The 17,651-nt window shown below is 44.0% G+C and overlaps 1 protein-coding gene across 1 annotated transcript in view; it reads left to right on the top strand.

The window, feature by feature from the left end:
- TAF3 (TATA-box binding protein associated factor 3) overlaps positions 1 to 5,559 on the top strand; it is a 124,998-nt gene extending 119,439 nt beyond the window's left edge. The window contains exons 6-7 of the mRNA XM_065845278.2: positions 2,606 to 2,712; positions 3,471 to 5,559. Of these exons, the coding sequence (XP_065701350.1) occupies positions 2,606 to 2,712; positions 3,471 to 3,585 (222 nt within the window). The 3' untranslated portion in view covers positions 3,586 to 5,559. The remainder of the gene's footprint in view (positions 1 to 2,605; positions 2,713 to 3,470) is intronic.
- The last annotated feature ends 12,092 nt before the right edge of the window (positions 5,560 to 17,651 follow it).

Below are 17,651 nucleotides of genomic sequence, written 5' to 3'. Positions count from 1 at the left end.
GTATGCATGATTTTTCTCCTTTTTTTTTTTTTTTTAATTCCTGTTTTTATAAATGATTCCTAGTGTAAATCTACCCTGCCTTTTCTAATGGAAAAGGTGCTCTTCCCTGCTGGACTTAAACTGATGTATCATGTTACTGGTCTCTGTTTAAACAGCTGCTACATTTCACTCCTGAGTCGGTTACAGCACTAGACGACCGCACGGAGGCTGTGCTTATCTTTAGGGTTCAGGATACACATCCTCACCTCCTGTATCACAGGTGTAAATGCAATGTCACTCTTACAGTAGTGCCCGGAAGCTTGGAAATTTCATAGAATCGTAGAATCATTTCGGTTGGAAGAAACCCTCAGGATCATCAAGTCCAACCATAACCCAACTCTAACACTAAACTATATCCCTAAGAACCTCGTCTAAATGCCTTTTAAACCCTGACTCCACCACTTATTCGCTCTAAGAAAGAAACATTTCCAAAATACTGCGCCAAATCCAGTTTTCTTCAGTAAGCATTAAAAGCGAAGAACTTAGAGATGATGTTAGTTTAAAGAAGGAAAACCTAGATAGTACCTTATGGAGAATTCGGAGGACATGTAGGCTCCAGGTTCTTTCTTTCTTTCTTCAATATTGTAGTTAAAACCAGGGCTTTATTTCATTAGGATCCAACTATGTGCGCAGGCAGAGAGACTCCTGATATGAGACGTTTATAAGTCAAAAAGGTGAGAGAGAGGTTGAGGAAGAAAGGAATAATTAATAACTCTTAGCCCATTGTAAGATGGGAATGTGGGACACAGAATGATGAAATGGCTGTCCCCAGGTCACACGGGAAAGCTCTTCTAGAGATAAGATTGGAGCCAGTGTGACAGAGGTGAGCAACTCCCTTCTGCAGGGGAGGACAGGAGGGTGATCTTATAGTTAAAAAAAATTACAAATACATGATGTGGGCTCTCCCTGCAGGATAGCATCTCAGTAAGCGTGCTCTGATCGTGAGCTCTCAGTGGTTTGTACTAAAATAGCATCCAGCAATCACACACTGTCCCTCCTGCCACAACCCTTGGCTCGTTAAGGAATGAGAAGTTACGCAACATTTTTAACATCCTCATTCAGCAGCCCAAGTCCTCGTTGAACGAACAGGCAGAAGTTTCAGTGGTTACAGACCACCCTGCCCCTCTCCAACCCCTGCAGACACACGTTCCCCCTGAAAAAGTCTGGAAAAGTTGGGGTATCTGTCTTCAGTTGGGACACAGCATCTCCTCCTTCCCCACCGCGGCGACCACGGACCTTTCACACCCGGGTTACCTGCGGAGCAGATGCTGCTCTGCCAACTCAAAATGACTTTACAGACATGAGATTAGATGCCTAGATAGGAACGATCGTTGCAATCAATCACCTTTAAAATCAAGTTCATTTTAGAACGTTGCCTGCTCCATTTCTCTAGTGGGAAGGAGGTTTTTCCCTGCTTTGTATTTCTGGGCTTTGTATTTTCTAGTTTTAAATCACAAAAAGAATTCAGGGCTTTAAGAGGAGTCAGTCGGGAGTGATGTGTTGGTTGCAGCTCTGGTACATTCCTATTGATTTTTTGAGAAGTGGTGTAAGATGTACAGACCACCGTGTAGCAGCTTTTTTTGTGAGAGACACAGCATTTGGGGCTTTTCGTCTACTACTTTTTAATACCATTTCTGTAAGCTGTACAGATAGCAAAAAGTTATTGCCTTGGATACGTGTAAATGCACTAATGCACCAAAGCTGAGAACAAAACAGTTTATGTTCTTGAGATTCAGTGATAATGTGCAAATCTTCATAAAGGAATGATGAAATCTGGGTAATAAACCCCGACATTTTGCACTTTGTCATGTTAATTGCACTTCTTTGGGTGGATTTTGTGACATTTTGCATGTATGTTTTTAGCAAATAACTGTTAAAGAAACTACTGGAGGTTTAAAAAATACAAATAAAGGGTCAAGCAGTATATAAATATAAAAAAAAAATCATAAATCTCTGAATATGATTAATCCAGTAAGCAGCTGCCTAATGCTGTAAATGATCTGCCTCTCTCGTTTCGTTTACCCTTTAGTAAATTGTACTGTGACATAAATGTCATAAGGGGAATGGAAAGTTACTCAGTAACAACTTTTTTTATATCCTGATCTTATCGGCTAGTTGAAGTTGAAGACTTTGGCTAATAAGTAATACGGCAATATATACACAGGGCACTGTATATTTTACATGCATATAAGACTGTTATCTTACGCAGGAGGCTGCCATTGCTCCTTCTTGCCATTAACAGGCTAGAATTTAAAAAGTCACGACAGTATAGACAGAGAAGGAATTGTGTCCTTAAGCCCTGGCTGCTGTATGTGAATGGCCGCACTTATGGCGGGTGGTGTAACTGGCTTTACTGGTTTACAGGACGGTACAGAAAAATGCGTGGTTTTGTCATCATGTACAGTATAGGAAAATCAATTAAAACATAACGCCGAGTGCTTATGATCAGAGAATTCATAAATAACAACAGTGACCGCTGAATAGCTTTGTGGGATAGACAAGAAACTCTTTCTATTTATTTTTTAAGCCCTGAAAACTAACTTAACTTTTCTTTTCTTTGCACCAGATCCGAGACGAGTCGGGTAACCAGATCTGGATCTGTCCTGGCTGTAACAAGCCAGACGATGGCAGTCCAATGATAGGTTGTGACGACTGCGACGACTGGTATCACTGGTGAGTTCTTCTCATCCGTCCTCTTCCGCTGTTCCCTGGCAGATTTGGGGCTATATTATCAACACCTTTTTTTCTTTTGTTATGGTTCATGATACTGGGAATATTTGAATGGCTTTGCTATGTCCAATTGAATAATCTGGTAGATATTTTTATCTCAGTTTCTCCGGAATTTGAAAAAGGAGATTTTAAGCTGTAAAGGAGAGTTACTTTTAAATTAATGGGCATTGGTGATAACAGTTGTTTTTGAAACTGCTGGGAAATATTGCTGATGCCGGTAATTTTGTGAGAACTACAGGATTATGAGCATAGTGTATACAGATAGACATTTCAAATTATGAAGCATTGTATGAACAGCAATATAAATGTCAGTTCTTACAATAGGGTTGGAGGAAGTTAATCACTTTTTAGGCATTTTCTTAAACAGCTACATAAAATCATGAGGTTTTCTTGCAGATGTGTTGAAGAAGCATTTGAAATTATTTAGAATCTGGCCTAATGTACCTGAAAGTGCACTCATATTTTCTATTAAAATAGTGTTTCTTATCTGAGTGTCCTTTCGATACATGTTTTTTTTGTTTCAAAGCAAGTGCTTTTTAGGTTTCTGTTCAATCATTAGATTCATTAAGGTAATAGTAACATAATTACTGTATTAATTTGAAGGCCAGATCCTTTCTCCCCGCTGAAAAGTTGCATTTCTTTGGGTAAAACACAAAATCAACGTTACTCCACTGAGACCGATATTTCCCCCTCCTTCCCAGGCCTTGCGTTGGGATTACGACTGCACCCCCAGAAGAGGTACAATGGTTCTGCTCCAAGTGTGCCAACAAAAAGAAGGATAAAAAACACAAGAAGAGGAAGCACAGGGCGCACTGAAGACGTTGCCAGCGGACTGAAGTCGTGTGGTCGCCGCGACACCGTCTGCCCTGACTCCGTTGCAGGTTTGGGGGGGGTATAATCCAACCAGGTCATGTCTCACCCTCCGTCACGACTCCGGAGTGAATCGGGGCAAGGAGATGCTCTCCGTCGGGGGCTGTCGCGTTTCACAGACCGTCCGAGCCCAGGGGGTTGGATTTTGGTACATTCTGATCCCGTTTCACCTACCGAAGGGAGAATTTGCACAGAGCGATATAAAAACTTCGGTAGTTCATGGCTCGGCAGCAACAAAGATGAATGTTGTAAATGCAGATTATCTGTCCTGTTCTTTCTTGATTTGTTATTAATCTCTCTTGAACCTTTGCAGTAAGGTGCCGAGAGGAGAAGAAAATGTAAATTGCAGTGAGTTGTAAACTGAGGAGACCTTCTGGAATGATTTCTATAGCCTGGATACAGTTCAGCCTCTATTCCTGCTGAGCCAGATAATCATAATGTGGAAATAAAAAGTGACCGGTAAATATTTTTGTGACAAGAATATATGAAGCTTTTTTCCTTGATTTTTAGTACTAACATAAAATAAACACGTTCAAGCTTTTGTGATATATCTTCTATTTTAAAGAAAGAAGAAAGTTTCTATTGTGTCGATTCTTTTCTCCCGTGTGAATTTATTTCAGTGGACCTGTAATATATTTTATACTTTTGTTTTTGCTTTGGTTTTGCTTTTTTTTCCTCGTCTTTGTCAGTGTACCTTTTCATTGCTTGTACATTTCATTGGTGTGTAAAAACACTTCCCATTAAAAGATTTTCACACGTGTAAATACCAGATATTTATAAAGTACTTTTTTTTTTTATAATTATTTTTTTATAGGCCTTGAGGATTTTAATTTTTGTCTGCCTGAGAATACAAACCTAGCAGCTATTAAACGCCCGTGCGACGCACGCCGGTCCGTACGGCTTTAAGGGATTGGCGCGCACGAGGAGCCGGCCAGCACCATAATTAGGCCTCGATTCAGATGCTTAAACATGTGGTAACTTCTTAAGAAGTGAGTAATCCTATTGCCTTCAAGGAGCCTGTTCCCACACTTGGTTCTACATGTGCTTAAACGCCGGCTGAATCGAGAGCTTAGGCCAGGGGGCTCTGCACTTTCAATGGTCGCTACAGCGTGTTAATCTGTAGCTGAGCTTTTATTTCTTTTTTTCCTTATTTTCATTGAGTTTGCCAAAATGATCAGGCTTGTGTTGAGATGGAGGAGATGCCGAGTGGCACCAAGGCCAGAAGACGCCTTGTTCTGCTATTCATAGCCACTTGGAAAGAACAATAAAGTGAATATGCGTTGTATTCCCCATTGAAAATAAGGGGGGAAATCACAGAGAGAAAAGAAAAAGAAACAAGGCAGTATTAGATACTGTAGTGCAATGGGTCTCAGAGCTAAATAAAACACAGTAATAAATCTGGGAAAAAAAAATGTATGCCTTTTGTTTCCAAAGCGATTTTAGCCTTCATTGGTTAATTTGGGGATATTTGTACTTTAAACCGTACAGTGAGAAACATTTGATGTTTGAGAATATGGCCCTTTAACCTGTTGTGTAGATAATAAGAGTTATTTTTTAAGTGTATCCAAATTGATATTAATGAGAATGAATTAGTTATGTTTTTAAAAGTAGCAGTCTAGTTAGGGAAACGAGGCTTTGCTGATAGAACTGTTAAATTACAAATCAGTGGAGATATGGATGAAATTGGTTTATTAAAAGTGCGCTGTTACATTCTTTGTTCAATGCCACCTCATTTATATTCTGTCCCTGCTAATTACCAGTCAAGAAAGTTCTTGGGTTTGATTATTTTATTTTGAATTGCTGGATGTTGCAAACCTGATTCTTGTGGGTTTTCCTTTTCCATGTGTAATGTGCAAGCATACAAAATACACCGTCTTTGGTCATTTCTGGTTGCAATAATAAAGAACTAGCTTTTGGTAAGTTGTTTATCCATTTCCTCCTCCCCACCGTTAATCAGAACTTCTCTCATTTAATCAGCTAAATTATTCAAGGTGCCGTGGGAGGGCTGAACTTTGCCATTCCAACGGCCGCTCAGCTATTTCTATGCATGCTTGTGCCTCGCTGCCGCCGGATTCGTTTCCTAACCCCGGGTTTTATGATTTTATAAATGACCCCCGTGGCAATAAAACCAAAGCATCATTTTCAGGAGCCTTGTGTGGCTGAGGGGATTAGTAACGGGAGAAGAGGCCCTTCACCTCCGGGTCAGCGGTTTGTAGCCATCCTCGGTCCGTAGCTGTGCTCAGCCTGCCTCCCCTTTCACTGCTGTGTATCAGGAATTGGTGGTTTCAAAGAATAAATCAGCTTCCAAAACCAGTTACCCCCTGAGCAGCCGTGGGGCATGGACCTTCCTTACATCCCCTGGTGCCACCCAACGCTGAGCAAGCCCAGATGTTTGTATTTGCCGCTAGAACTTCACCGCTTGCGTTTCTGCTCCGCAAACTCTGCCGGAGTTAGGGCTGCTCCCTTACTTTGCCACTTGATTTAATGGGTTGGGCATTTGTGTTGTCCTGAATCCTTTTATGATTTGGAGTTCGAACACCGTTCCCCATGGGAAGAGGGTCCAGTGGGTGGGTTGCAGGTTGGTTTGCTCGTTGGATGTCATGGGAGAGCATCAGTATCTCTGGATGGTTTTCCTACCCCTTTCATCCAAGAGGAATATCAGTTGTGAGCGCTGCCTCTGGAAAACACCTACTGCCATGGCTAGTTGGAGTAGAGCTGGTTAAAAGTTTAGAAAGTAAAGAATTAAGAGGTTTTCAGTGAGGAGAACACAACTGACCCTCTGCCCACGGTGTTAAGACAGATACAATTTTCCCCCCTTTACTGATGCGGTGGATTTATGCCGTATGGTGAGTGTTGGTAGCAAATATTCAAGAAAAGAGCGTAAAAGTTATTCCGTGAGAAAAGCTTGTTGGATCCTGCCTTTACTCTGGGGCCAGATGATTATCTGGAGTCGGTTGGAGCTGTGTCAGTTTACACCAGCCCAGGAGCTGCCCGCTCATGCGGGCAACTTTGAGGCTGGGGAGCAACCCCGTTTATTGTGAAATTAGACAGTTTTTAATGCTTTTTTATCCTCTAAACCCACCTTTTAGGACAGCCCATACCTGCAGGTCGCTGGAGAAACCAGCAGTACTGGGTGCTCGCTGCAAAGCGTGTTAATCATTAGGCAAAATTGCAGCTTGTGGATAAGTTTTGCACGCAGAAAAATCTATATTAACATGAAGACGGTAAGCACAAAGCTCAGAAATAGAAGCAACTATCTTGACTACTGATTTTTATTGGAAGGGAGAGATACAAATGCAGAGCATCCATCCCCGGAGTAATGGGGATGCACTTTTCCAGAGATTATCTTCCTTCGGGGCTGTATGTCGTGCTCAAAGCATCATTTCTCTGCTTGACAAGGTGTTTCTCTTCTGAAGGTGTCCGCAGCTAAGTACAGTGAGGATCTTTATGCTCCGCAACTGATTTGTGATTCCAAATGTCCTGGAAGAGAAAGGGAATTAAAAAAACCCTGAATCAGAGGGTATCAGAGCCTGCTGACTTTGTCTGGGCTTTCCAGAGATAAAATATAGTGTATTACTTCGCTGTATCACCTAAACCTTCTTTGTTCTCCTTTCAATAGGACGATTAAACAAAGACCTACTAACCAAATTAAAGTATAAAATGAACGCTGAGATATGGAAACCTTGCCAGAAGAATGTTAATGAATGAAGTTCACTAAAGGCATGCTGGCTAAGTTTTCAATACAAATAGTTTTATGGCCAATCTCTTTAGATCATAGCAGTTTTCTTTAGAAGTTTTAAGTCTCAAAAGTAGATGAGTTTCCTTCGCTGGGGAATGAATTAGATAATGCTCTGAATAAACTCCCTCTTCGCAGTCTTGTCAGTCATGGTACTTAGGAAACTCTCCCTTTCTTCTGGGGACTTTCGGATCAGCTGTAACCTCAAAAGTAGAAAGCTGCTATTAATCCTTGTGTGCTGCGCGGCAGAGGAGGCTGTAACGGGAGATTTATGGCCAGCAAACAGCTCGTACCTGGCTGATGTGAGCAGAAGCCTTTAAACGCAAGCGATGGCAGCTGATCTTGGGGTGATTTGCCTCAAAGGTGCTGCTCCAGCCTGCGTGGTGGTCACACTGGGTGAAGCGGGGATAGACAGGGCCTGCAGTGATAGGACAAGGGTTTTAAATTAAAGGAGGGGAGATTCGCACTAGATATAAGGACATTTTTTATTATAAGGGTGGTGAAACACTGGCCCAGGTTGCCCAGAGAGGTGGTGGATGCTGCATCCCTGGAGACAGCCCAGGCCAGGCTGGACAGAGCTCTGAGCAACCTGAGCTGGTGAAGGTGCCCCTGCTCACCGAGACTCAGTGACCTTCAAAGTTCTCTTCCAACCCAAACCATTCTATGATGCTAAGATGCAGCTCTCCGGGCTTATGCAGTGACCTTTTGCAGCAGGACTTTCAATCCTGTGGTGCTCTCCAGTGGAAGAGAGGAGGAGAGCTTGGGGCTACAAGACCACTGTGTCCTCTTGCCCACTCTCCCTTGCCAGTCTGCCCTTTAATTTTCCTTCCACTCCATGTTTGCTCCAGAGACCCTGACCCTTAAACTCTGGTTCCTGGTGGCCAGTGCCAAAACCACAGCAGCTCGGTGGCTTTTGGGTGCCTTGCACATATGGAGACTTGCACTCAGGTGTGGCGGCACCGAGCAGGTGCTGGTAGTTGAGGTTTGGTGGAACATTGCTGCCTCAACCTTTGACCAAGGAGGTCAGTTTTTCAGAAAGCAAAATGCCAAGTAAACCCAGGATAGGTGGAAGATCTTCCACGTATTTTAAAAACACAAAGAGAAGTTGCTAATGACTACGCAGTTCCCTGTTGTGTGCTCAATATGAGTGTTCCCACAAGGACTTTGAAACTTATAAAACCAAACAGAAAAAAAATAGATTATTTTATTGTCTAAACGAGGGAATGAGGAGAAACAGACTTAAAACACATTTACAAAAATTAAGATTTCATCACCTGTCACAAATAGGAATTTGGTCTATAAATTAGAAAGTCTTGCCTGTCAATTCCTCCATAAGCTGGTGTGGGTTTGACAACTTACTGTGCCTGTCATTTGCTTTACTCTGGGACTAATGACAAGTATGATGGGTTGTCACCAGCCCGATGCCCTGGTGTCACCCAGGGCCTCCAGCGCTGCTGCTGTGTTCAGGAGACCTTCAGTCTTCTTCCTTCAAGCTGACTCCTCCACAAATGGGGGACCGGGCACTATTTGCTGTGTTTTGTATAAGTTCCTTATACAGAAACAAATCAGGTAATAGAGGCAGGGAATAGTGTGCAATTATTTATTTGTAAATGAGATGTCATTTACAGCACTTTTCTAAGAAATGCTGTAAATATCGTCATGTTTAGGGTGTACATCTGCTCAAAGATTTTGTTGTCCACGTGGTGACCTTTGCACATATTCTAAGGGAGAAAAACTGTCCTGTCAGTGGGAAAGTCGGACACAGTCCTCAGCTCTGTCGTGGCTCTGCTGGGGCGCAGGATCGGTGCGTGTCCCAGTTTCCATCCACAGGAGGAGGATAACGTTTCCTGCTCTGGCAGCTCCGCTTCGGCCTTGGACCCAGGTGATGTGAAGCTTGTAAAAGACAGCCCAGACTTTCCCACGGGTTAAATAACAAGAATAACACCTTTACACGGGGTGGATAAAACTACGCAACTATGAGGGTCCATCCTTGAACCTGCTCCTCAACTACGCCGTTCTCTGCACTTCTACATTTGTGTTTTCATTGAGAGTGGGAGCTGGAAACCATCTACTACACTCCTGAACCAGACAGATCCTTTGGCTTTGCAGCCCATTGCTATTGATGACCACAAAAACTAAAGAAGGATGGGATAGATGTGCATGGCATGGAAATAGAAATTAGAAGATCTTGGCATTTCCCCAGGCAAGGAGCAGGACCAGTCAAGGTGTTAAAGTAAATAATAATGGGACACTATTATTAATGTAAATAATTTGGGACACTATGCAAACCCAGCTCAGTGCCCTCTTCTCCCGCCTTTTCCACCTCCTTAAGAGGATTAAATACATATATATATGCATATATATAAAAAAAATATGTCTGTATATATATATAAATACCCATATGAACAGCTGGGATAGAAAAACCCCAAATTGCACAGCCTCCCCAAGGACCTATTTCATGTCTTGGTAACACCTTTTTTAGATGGAAACCTGGACGCTGAGCTCCTCATTCCCAGTTCCTAGGGAGCCAAAACGTGACATCGGGCTGGGAATCAGGTTCTTGTGCGAAGTTTTCCAACATGAATCCAACCTTCTTTTCATCCACTGATCTTGAACCTTTCTGCTGAGGGAGCCTGTCTGGGCTGACCTTGAGACCTGATTTTGCTACTACCTCTTTTTTGCTTCTAGGATGAGGTTTACCTGAAGAACAGCTTCTTGCTTAAAATTACTTCAGGGATGCCAAAATACACCTCTCATAATTCATACAATAGCTGCCTTCTCTGGGCTTTGTGGGCTGTGAAATGTCTGCATTAGTGCTTGGAGTTGGCACGTATTAAGATGCTGAGAATGAAGCGATGCTGTTGTTCTCTATACTTTCTGCAAAGACAGATGCTCAGTCAAGCCCAAAATCCAGACTTTGGCCTCAGTATCTAATAACCCAGCCCGACCATTGACTCTTAGTGCCACCTCCTTTCTAAAAGGCCGGATTTGCAATGTCACAGCTCAGGAGCAAGCATGTCCCTTCAACCTTCCCAGTTGCCACTGGCTAAATGCCACATTTATTTGCTTTTCAGGATTGCTTTGTCCTGGCCAAGGAGTTTCCAAAAGCCAGAATGTTCAGCAGTTTTGTGCTGAGGATCCCACTGAAGGTGTCGTAGGTATCTAATATATGAGATGATGTTCAGGGAATACAACTATGACCTGTGCAAAGTCTTGTCTGGACCAGCCACAGAGTCTGTTGGAGATGTTCTAGCTTGCTAAACGATTTAAAACAGAGAAATGTCTTTCAAATTCACTAAACCAAAACTTCAGGTGTCATGCGTATGTCCTGTCTGGGATGTTTTTTAAGTCTACCTGGAGGTTTCATACCCAGCATGGCAAAGCCGTGAGCTCAAGCAACCATCACACTGTATCTACTTAACCTTTATTCAGAATCTATTTACTCATTTTACTCAGACCACAAAGGATCTATTTTGCAAAACCCTTGTGTTCCTTAGAATTGAAAAAACATCTTCTGCCTACCAACCCCTTTACAAGCTGATCCTGCTCCATTGGATTCTCTCCATCTGTTGTTTCTGTGCTCTGCAAGATTTGACTACATGACCTATGGTGAAGGATGGACCGTTTTTGCCTATTCCAAGTGACAGTGATTCCAATTTGGATGTGTTCAAGGTGACTATTTTGAAGGAAATGTATCTATCTCCCCTTTCAAGTAAGGATGCACCCAGGCCATGGACAACAGAAATATACTCAGGAGAAGCACACGGAGGAAACTCATGACATGTTTGTCTTTTCTGCATAGCCTCTAGATTAGCAGCTGCTAAAGCAAATATGCCTTGAAAGGGGTAAATCTGATCTGTATTAATTCTTCCACCCATAGCACACAAGTTAGCATGGCTGCACGATTAAACCAGTGCTCAGGGCCTTGTGGTGCTTTTTTGGTCTTTATTATTGTGGTCACAGAAGTGCAGGAGAAACAGGTAGTTCTTACAAGACCCTTATTGCTGGTGGCAAAGTTTCAGTTGTCCTCTGTGTACACAACAGTCACCTTCCAAGCAGTTTGAGTCTTTTTTTCACATCAGACCAAACACAAATTCTTCTGTACCGCTAAGGGCATGGAACTACTTTTCTTAGCATGGCTTCTGTGAATAGATAGTAGAAAGTGAGATTCATTTGCCTCTAATCAATCTGATCATCATGGGATATTTTCGTTCTTTTGAGGAGCTTGGATGGGAAAAAGATGAAGGGGCGAGCAGAGGGTGAAATGTTATAGAGTACTGAGAAAAGACACAGTTTGAGTAGATACATTTGTTGGACGTAAGAACAACTCAATTCCACCTTCACCCCTCATTGAGTGTGTTGCACATTTTGGACTTTACCATTAGCCCAGTGCAGGTCCAGCTCATCTCTGTGCCCAAAATCTTGGGAAAACTTAATTCTTCGGAGTTGAAACAGGCGCAGTTTGCAACTTCTTGCAGGCACGTCCAAGGGCAGATCTGCTATTGCTAACAAGGGTTAGGCCCAAGGCGAGCTTTTGGCAGGTATCAAATCCTCCTTTCGAGCCAAGAAGTTCCCACTACTAGAGAGCAACACTATGGTCTACTTAAGTTTTGTAAGCTGTTAATGAGTCACTTGATATCAGCCAGATCAGTTCGCTTACATGGAAAAGGCTCCTATTTCTCCTGGTGGCATTGACTTCGGCGTGTAGAGCAGGGGAGCGCGGAGCTCCAGTGACTGATCCTTCCTACACTCGCTTGCACAAGGGTACGGCAGCGCGATGGACTCATCTCAGATTCCTTCGGGAGGTGGTGACAGAGCTCCACCTTAATGAGTTCATCGCCCTGCCAGCATTCTTTCCACACCCAGGTGCCCATGTTGGCAAAGCTGCTCTCCGCCAGTTCACTGGAAAACGTTCCTCGGGCTTATTTAACAGGCTACAGATCTCGGGATGCTCGCCCAGCTCCTCGTTTTTGCTTGGCCTTGGTTGATGGTCCGGTTGTGTTTACAAGCAGAGCTGAGTCTGCTGGTTTGGTGTCGGGGAAGGAGGGCGGTGGGGAGATGTAGGGGACCAGATTAATTGCCAGGGCTCCTACTAGGCCAAGTTTTGCACAAGTTATCCTGTGTGCAGGTGGGTGGAGGGAGGAGCCAGTGCCTTAGCCCGTGCCTGAGGCTCTGGTGAATATTATACCAGCTCTGTTTACCAAAACCGTGCTTAAATGACTGCAGAGCTACATCACGTCTTTGTTTTTCTTTTTGCCTCTGGATCGCATGCACTGGTCATAGAGTTAACACCAAATAGCATCACTTGGTCTTCTGGTGTGAATCCAGCCTTGGATGCACACGTTGCAAAGTAGTTGCAGAGCTGAGTACGTTCTTGGCGTTGCCTCTGCCAACGAACCCCAATTTTCTGCAACAACTTAGTAATTTAGCTGTTTATCTCTGTTTTGAGTTATTCTTATCTCAACCAGAAGTGTCTTGCTGCTTGAAATGGGTCCCTCACCTTTGTTTGTCTGACACTGCATGTTTCCCCTCTGCAAGACAAGTGCCCGTTGTGTATTGGAGATACACCTTCCACCCCTCTGGTGTCCAGGAGCGTGGAGCTGCTGGAGATCAGACCTTTGCAGATAACAACCTGCCCCTTCCATGCTGGCAACACACTCCACAGCTGGATAACACAACTGATCACTCCTTATAGGAATTTAAGACAGAAAGGGACCTCTCGAAACATCTGGTTATGCTTTGCCATCACCGTGCAACATGTCCCACTATGGCACTCCTACACTTGCCTGTGTTTGGGCAAGGTGGGTGGATGTCCCCAGCAATCACTGGGAGGGGGTAATAGAACCAGATAACTGTTTAGCGTGGATATTAGTTCAATGGCTTAAGGCCTCGAAAGCTGTGATAGTTCCCATCAGATGTGCTTGGAGAAATCATGGGGCTGGGTTAGCATCACCCACTTTCTGTGAATAGGGACTGATTTATTTTCTGCTGGAGTTACGAACAGCGAAACCAAAGCAGGGCAGTGAAGTGATTTGTGCCATGTCACAGGGAATGTCAGGGGCAAAGCCCAGGTGGGAACAGGCATCTCTGAACTCCCAGCTCCCCTTGTCATTGAGCAGACATCATTGAGCTCTGGGACCACCCGTCCCAGAGCCATGTGAGGCCAAGAGGGTCAGTATCTGCAGAGAAAAATTGCCCGATGATACAAGAAGGGAAATTTTCTCCTGCTTTCTAAGCTTGAGATCTGCTCTAGCAGCTAACCCTTGCTTTAATAGCAGCATCTGTTGTAAAATACACCTTTGAGCCTCCATCATCCTTGGGTACCTCTCCAGGTACTTTTCCAGGCACCTTTATATGAACCTATTACTGCGGGCACCAACTTACGTTGAGTTTTTATCCCAAAAGTGGTTCTTGGCTGCCAAGATCTCCATATAATAGATATGCAGAAGTCTGGATCCCACTGCAAGGCCCTTCCAAACCAAAGGCGTGGGGAGATGTCTCTACGTGGGCTCCCCCCGAGGCTGCTTGACGCACCTCCCAACCACAACTGGGAAACGGCGCGAAGCGAGCTCAGCAAAGCACTTGCAAGAATTGGGCAGCAAGCGGTGATTTTGGATAAAATCGGGTTCATTTCTTCTTGAACCAAAACCCACGTCTCTGCAGAGACCCTGGTCGCTTTGTCTCAGGTGTGCACACACAGAGGGTGGCGGTCTGGTGAGCAAACTGGAAATGAGAGTCTCCCAGCTGGTTGTGATAAACTCTATCAGCCAACAGACACCTGAGAAAGGCATTTCCATTTCTGTGGTCCCAGGTCAGGGTAACGTGTTTCTAAATCCACACTTTCTTTTTCTTTATGTTCCTGCATGGCACCTCCGAGTTGAAGTGGTTTAGCTGCCCCCACTGTAATTTTCCACACCTAGCTGCTTTGGATTGCTTTTTTTAAGTCTCACCTTAACTCTGAATTTATTTGGGTTTGTTTTTGCTCGTATGATAATCACAACATTCTTTTGATAAATTTTTTTTTAAAGCCTTGATTTACTGAGGTTTGCTTGCAACCTTCATTCCAGTTTACCATTTTTTGTGCGTGGGGATATTTGAAATGAATATAATTATATTTAATAGCTTTTGCAGGTCCTAAAGCATCTTTTGATTTGAGTCCTAACTTTTGTTATTACCCACCACACACATACACGCCTTTTTAGATATTCTCTGTTTAACCTATGCCTAGAGATTAATTAAAGTGTCATTAAAATGCCTTTAGTAAGTTTTGTGTCCTACATGCCTGGAAATACTTTTTTTCCTACAGTCAGAATTGTTGTGCTTGTACCAACAATAACCGGCATGTGGCTTGTTTTGTAGATCGTCATGAGATATGATGAATGCTCCTAATTAGAAGAAAACGCATTCGTTTTTTGGATACCTGTTCAAAGTTTTTTTCAGGAATAGTCACTAGTTTTTCATTCACATCTCCCCATCACTCTTGGCCAGCGCTGACACCGGGGCCGAGCACTCGCTCAGGAGCACGGGGGTGAGTCCCGCATCAGCAAAATGGAAATATAGGATCTTCCCAACCAGTCACAGGGCAGAGTTTCAATCCATACATACATTTTCAAGCTTGGAGTGTTTAAATGTGTGTAGTCGGGTACAAAGTCTCCCTCCTCTCGCAGTAACTCTGCTTGGGTAGAACCCATAACTGGAAGTTAATCTGGATTAGAGCGTATATGCCAGGAGTAGGTTTATCTACAGCCAAATCCTACAGCTGCCCTTGCAAAAGTGGAGCTGGTCAGAGGATGGGAATGGATAAACTCTGCCCATTGCTATTGGTGACCACAAAAACTAAAGAAGGATGGGATAGATGTGCATGACATGGGAGTAGAAATTACAAGATCTTGGCATTTCCCCAGGCAAGGAGCAGGACCAGTCAAGGTATTAAAGTAAATAATAATGGGACACTATTATTAATGTAAATAATTTGGGACACTATGCAAACCCAGCTCAGTGCCCTCTTCTCCAGCCGTTTCCACCTCCTTAAGAGGATTAAATACATATATATATGCATATATATAAAAAAAATGCGTGCGTGTATATATATATAAATACCCATATGAACAGCTGGGATAGAAAAACCCCAAATTGCACAGCCTCCCCAAGGACCTATTTCATGTCTTGGTAACACCTTTTTTAGATGGAAACCTGGACGCTGAGCTCCTCATTCCCAGTTCCTAGGGAGCCAAAACGTGACATCGGGCTGGGAATCGGGTTCTCGTGCAGAGTCAGAACCGGCTTGGAGGTGCCATGGCTGCTTTCTGGCTTCACTTCCACCAGAAAAGGAGCTGAGACTTCCTGTATCCCAGAGGTTTTCAGCCAGGGAGCCAAGCTTGAAGGCCTCCTCATCCCCTTGCTCAGTGAGATGCACCAGGAAAGCTTCATTCAAAGGGTCATGCACGCTTTTAGCAAGGAGGTTGGAGCATGGAGGGTGTTGGTCTCTTCTGCCAAGTAGCAAGTGATAGGACAAGAGGAAACGGTCTCAAGTTGTGCCGGGGGAGATTTAGATTGGATATTAGGAAAAAATGCTTCATGGAAGGGGTTGTCAGGCATTGGAACAGACTGCCCAGGGCAGTGGTGGAGTCACCATCCCTGGTGGGGTTTAAAGGGCATTTAGACCAGGTTCTTAGGGACATGGTTTAGTGCTAGAGTTAGGTTATGGTTGGACTCGATGATCCTGAGGGTTTCTTCGGACTGAAATGATTCTGTGATTCTATCTCAGTGCAGCTCCTGCAGTTTCCTCTCCTAAAAGACACAAGAAGAATAAAATAAAAAAATGACACAAGAAGAACAAAACAAAACAAAACAAAAAAAAGGGAGCAAATTACTGACTTCTCAGGGAAGATGGCACTGAAGATAGTGTAATTATAACCCTTTTCAACAACTGAGAGGAGCTGGGTCATTTCATGGCCTGACTTCTAAGCCTTGACAGGTTTTGCAGCCGTAGGCTTTGCAGAGCTTCTGCCGAGCGATTCTCTCCCTGCTGGTAATTTGTTAAACACGAGCCGTGGCTTCGCAGGCTGGTGCATCGGTGGGGACACCCTTGGGACATCACCTGGGAGCATCGTGGGCAGACCCTGTGGCCCCTCTTCTCCTCTCATGACTCAGGGACACCACATCACCTCTCAATAACAATTCCATCTTTTGTAAGAGGGCTGAGAGCGACCCACCTTGCAATTAGCAGGTTGTTTGGGGAGAAATGCTAATAAGCACCCTGAGGAAGGCGAACCTGGGAGGGAGGCGGATGCTGCCTTGACTCAGCGTCCTCCTGGGGCGGGGGGGAGAGGGATGCTCGGGATCTGCTGGACGTGATTTTGCGACACAGCCTTGCTCACCCTCCATTTCCAAAGACTCTTGAGGCACCCCATCCTGGATGAGTTGGTGAAGAGCCCTGGAGGAAAGGTGCCTGTTGGTTTTGGACTGGGATTGGCCACTGACGCCCTCTACCTGTGAATATTTTACAGCCTCTCTGCCTTTCTGCTGCCACTTTCCTTTTCGTCCTTTGCTTTCCTGGTGGGTACCACTTGTCAGGAGTGCTGGAAAAACCCTAGCAGACCACCCTTGGTTCAGAAACAAAGGGTTGCCATCAAAAAAAGACCCCAGATCTTCAATCCTGTAGCCTTCAACCCCTCCATCCCCCTCATAGGTCAGTGCCGTGGGTTATAATTTGTGCTACAGTAGCTCCAGTCAGGACCTCGGGTATTATTTATCGCATTTAGTACCTGCCATCAGTCATGAAAACTTAACAAAGACCCTATTGGGTTTATCTATAGGCAGCTAAACAAACGTATCTTGCTCTCTCGTTATCTTCTTGTTAACAAAACACTATCAGGATGTTCTAAACATCAGCATTTACTGCACAAGAGCTCTTTATCTGGCATGATATATAGAGAGCCCATCAATTAGTGCACGGGGATTGGCAATACCTGCCACGGCTTCGTTCAGAAGTCCCAGCGCCATCCCAGGGCTACATGACAAGTAAATACTCTTGTGCGTTTCCCAGGCTTGAGCATCCTTGCATGAGCTGCGAGAGCTCGTTATGAGCAGAAATCGTGATAAATATATATATATATTTAATATCAATCCAGGCAGGCTGAAGACTTTTGTGGAAGGAGAGATACAAGAGCGGCCAGGGTGCTGGATGGTGCAGGGGATGGGGAAAAAGTGAACGGGCTTTTATTCAGAACACCTGGATGTGGATTAAGAATATAGTTAAAAAAGCCACGAGACA

Source organism: Patagioenas fasciata, chromosome 1 (genome assembly GCF_037038585.1).
Source record: "Patagioenas fasciata isolate bPatFas1 chromosome 1, bPatFas1.hap1, whole genome shotgun sequence".
In the NCBI taxonomy this organism is placed as follows: domain Eukaryota; kingdom Metazoa; phylum Chordata; class Aves; order Columbiformes; family Columbidae; genus Patagioenas; species Patagioenas fasciata.
Note: the sequence above shows the minus strand (reverse complement) of the source record. Positions and strands in the feature narration are given on the sequence as shown.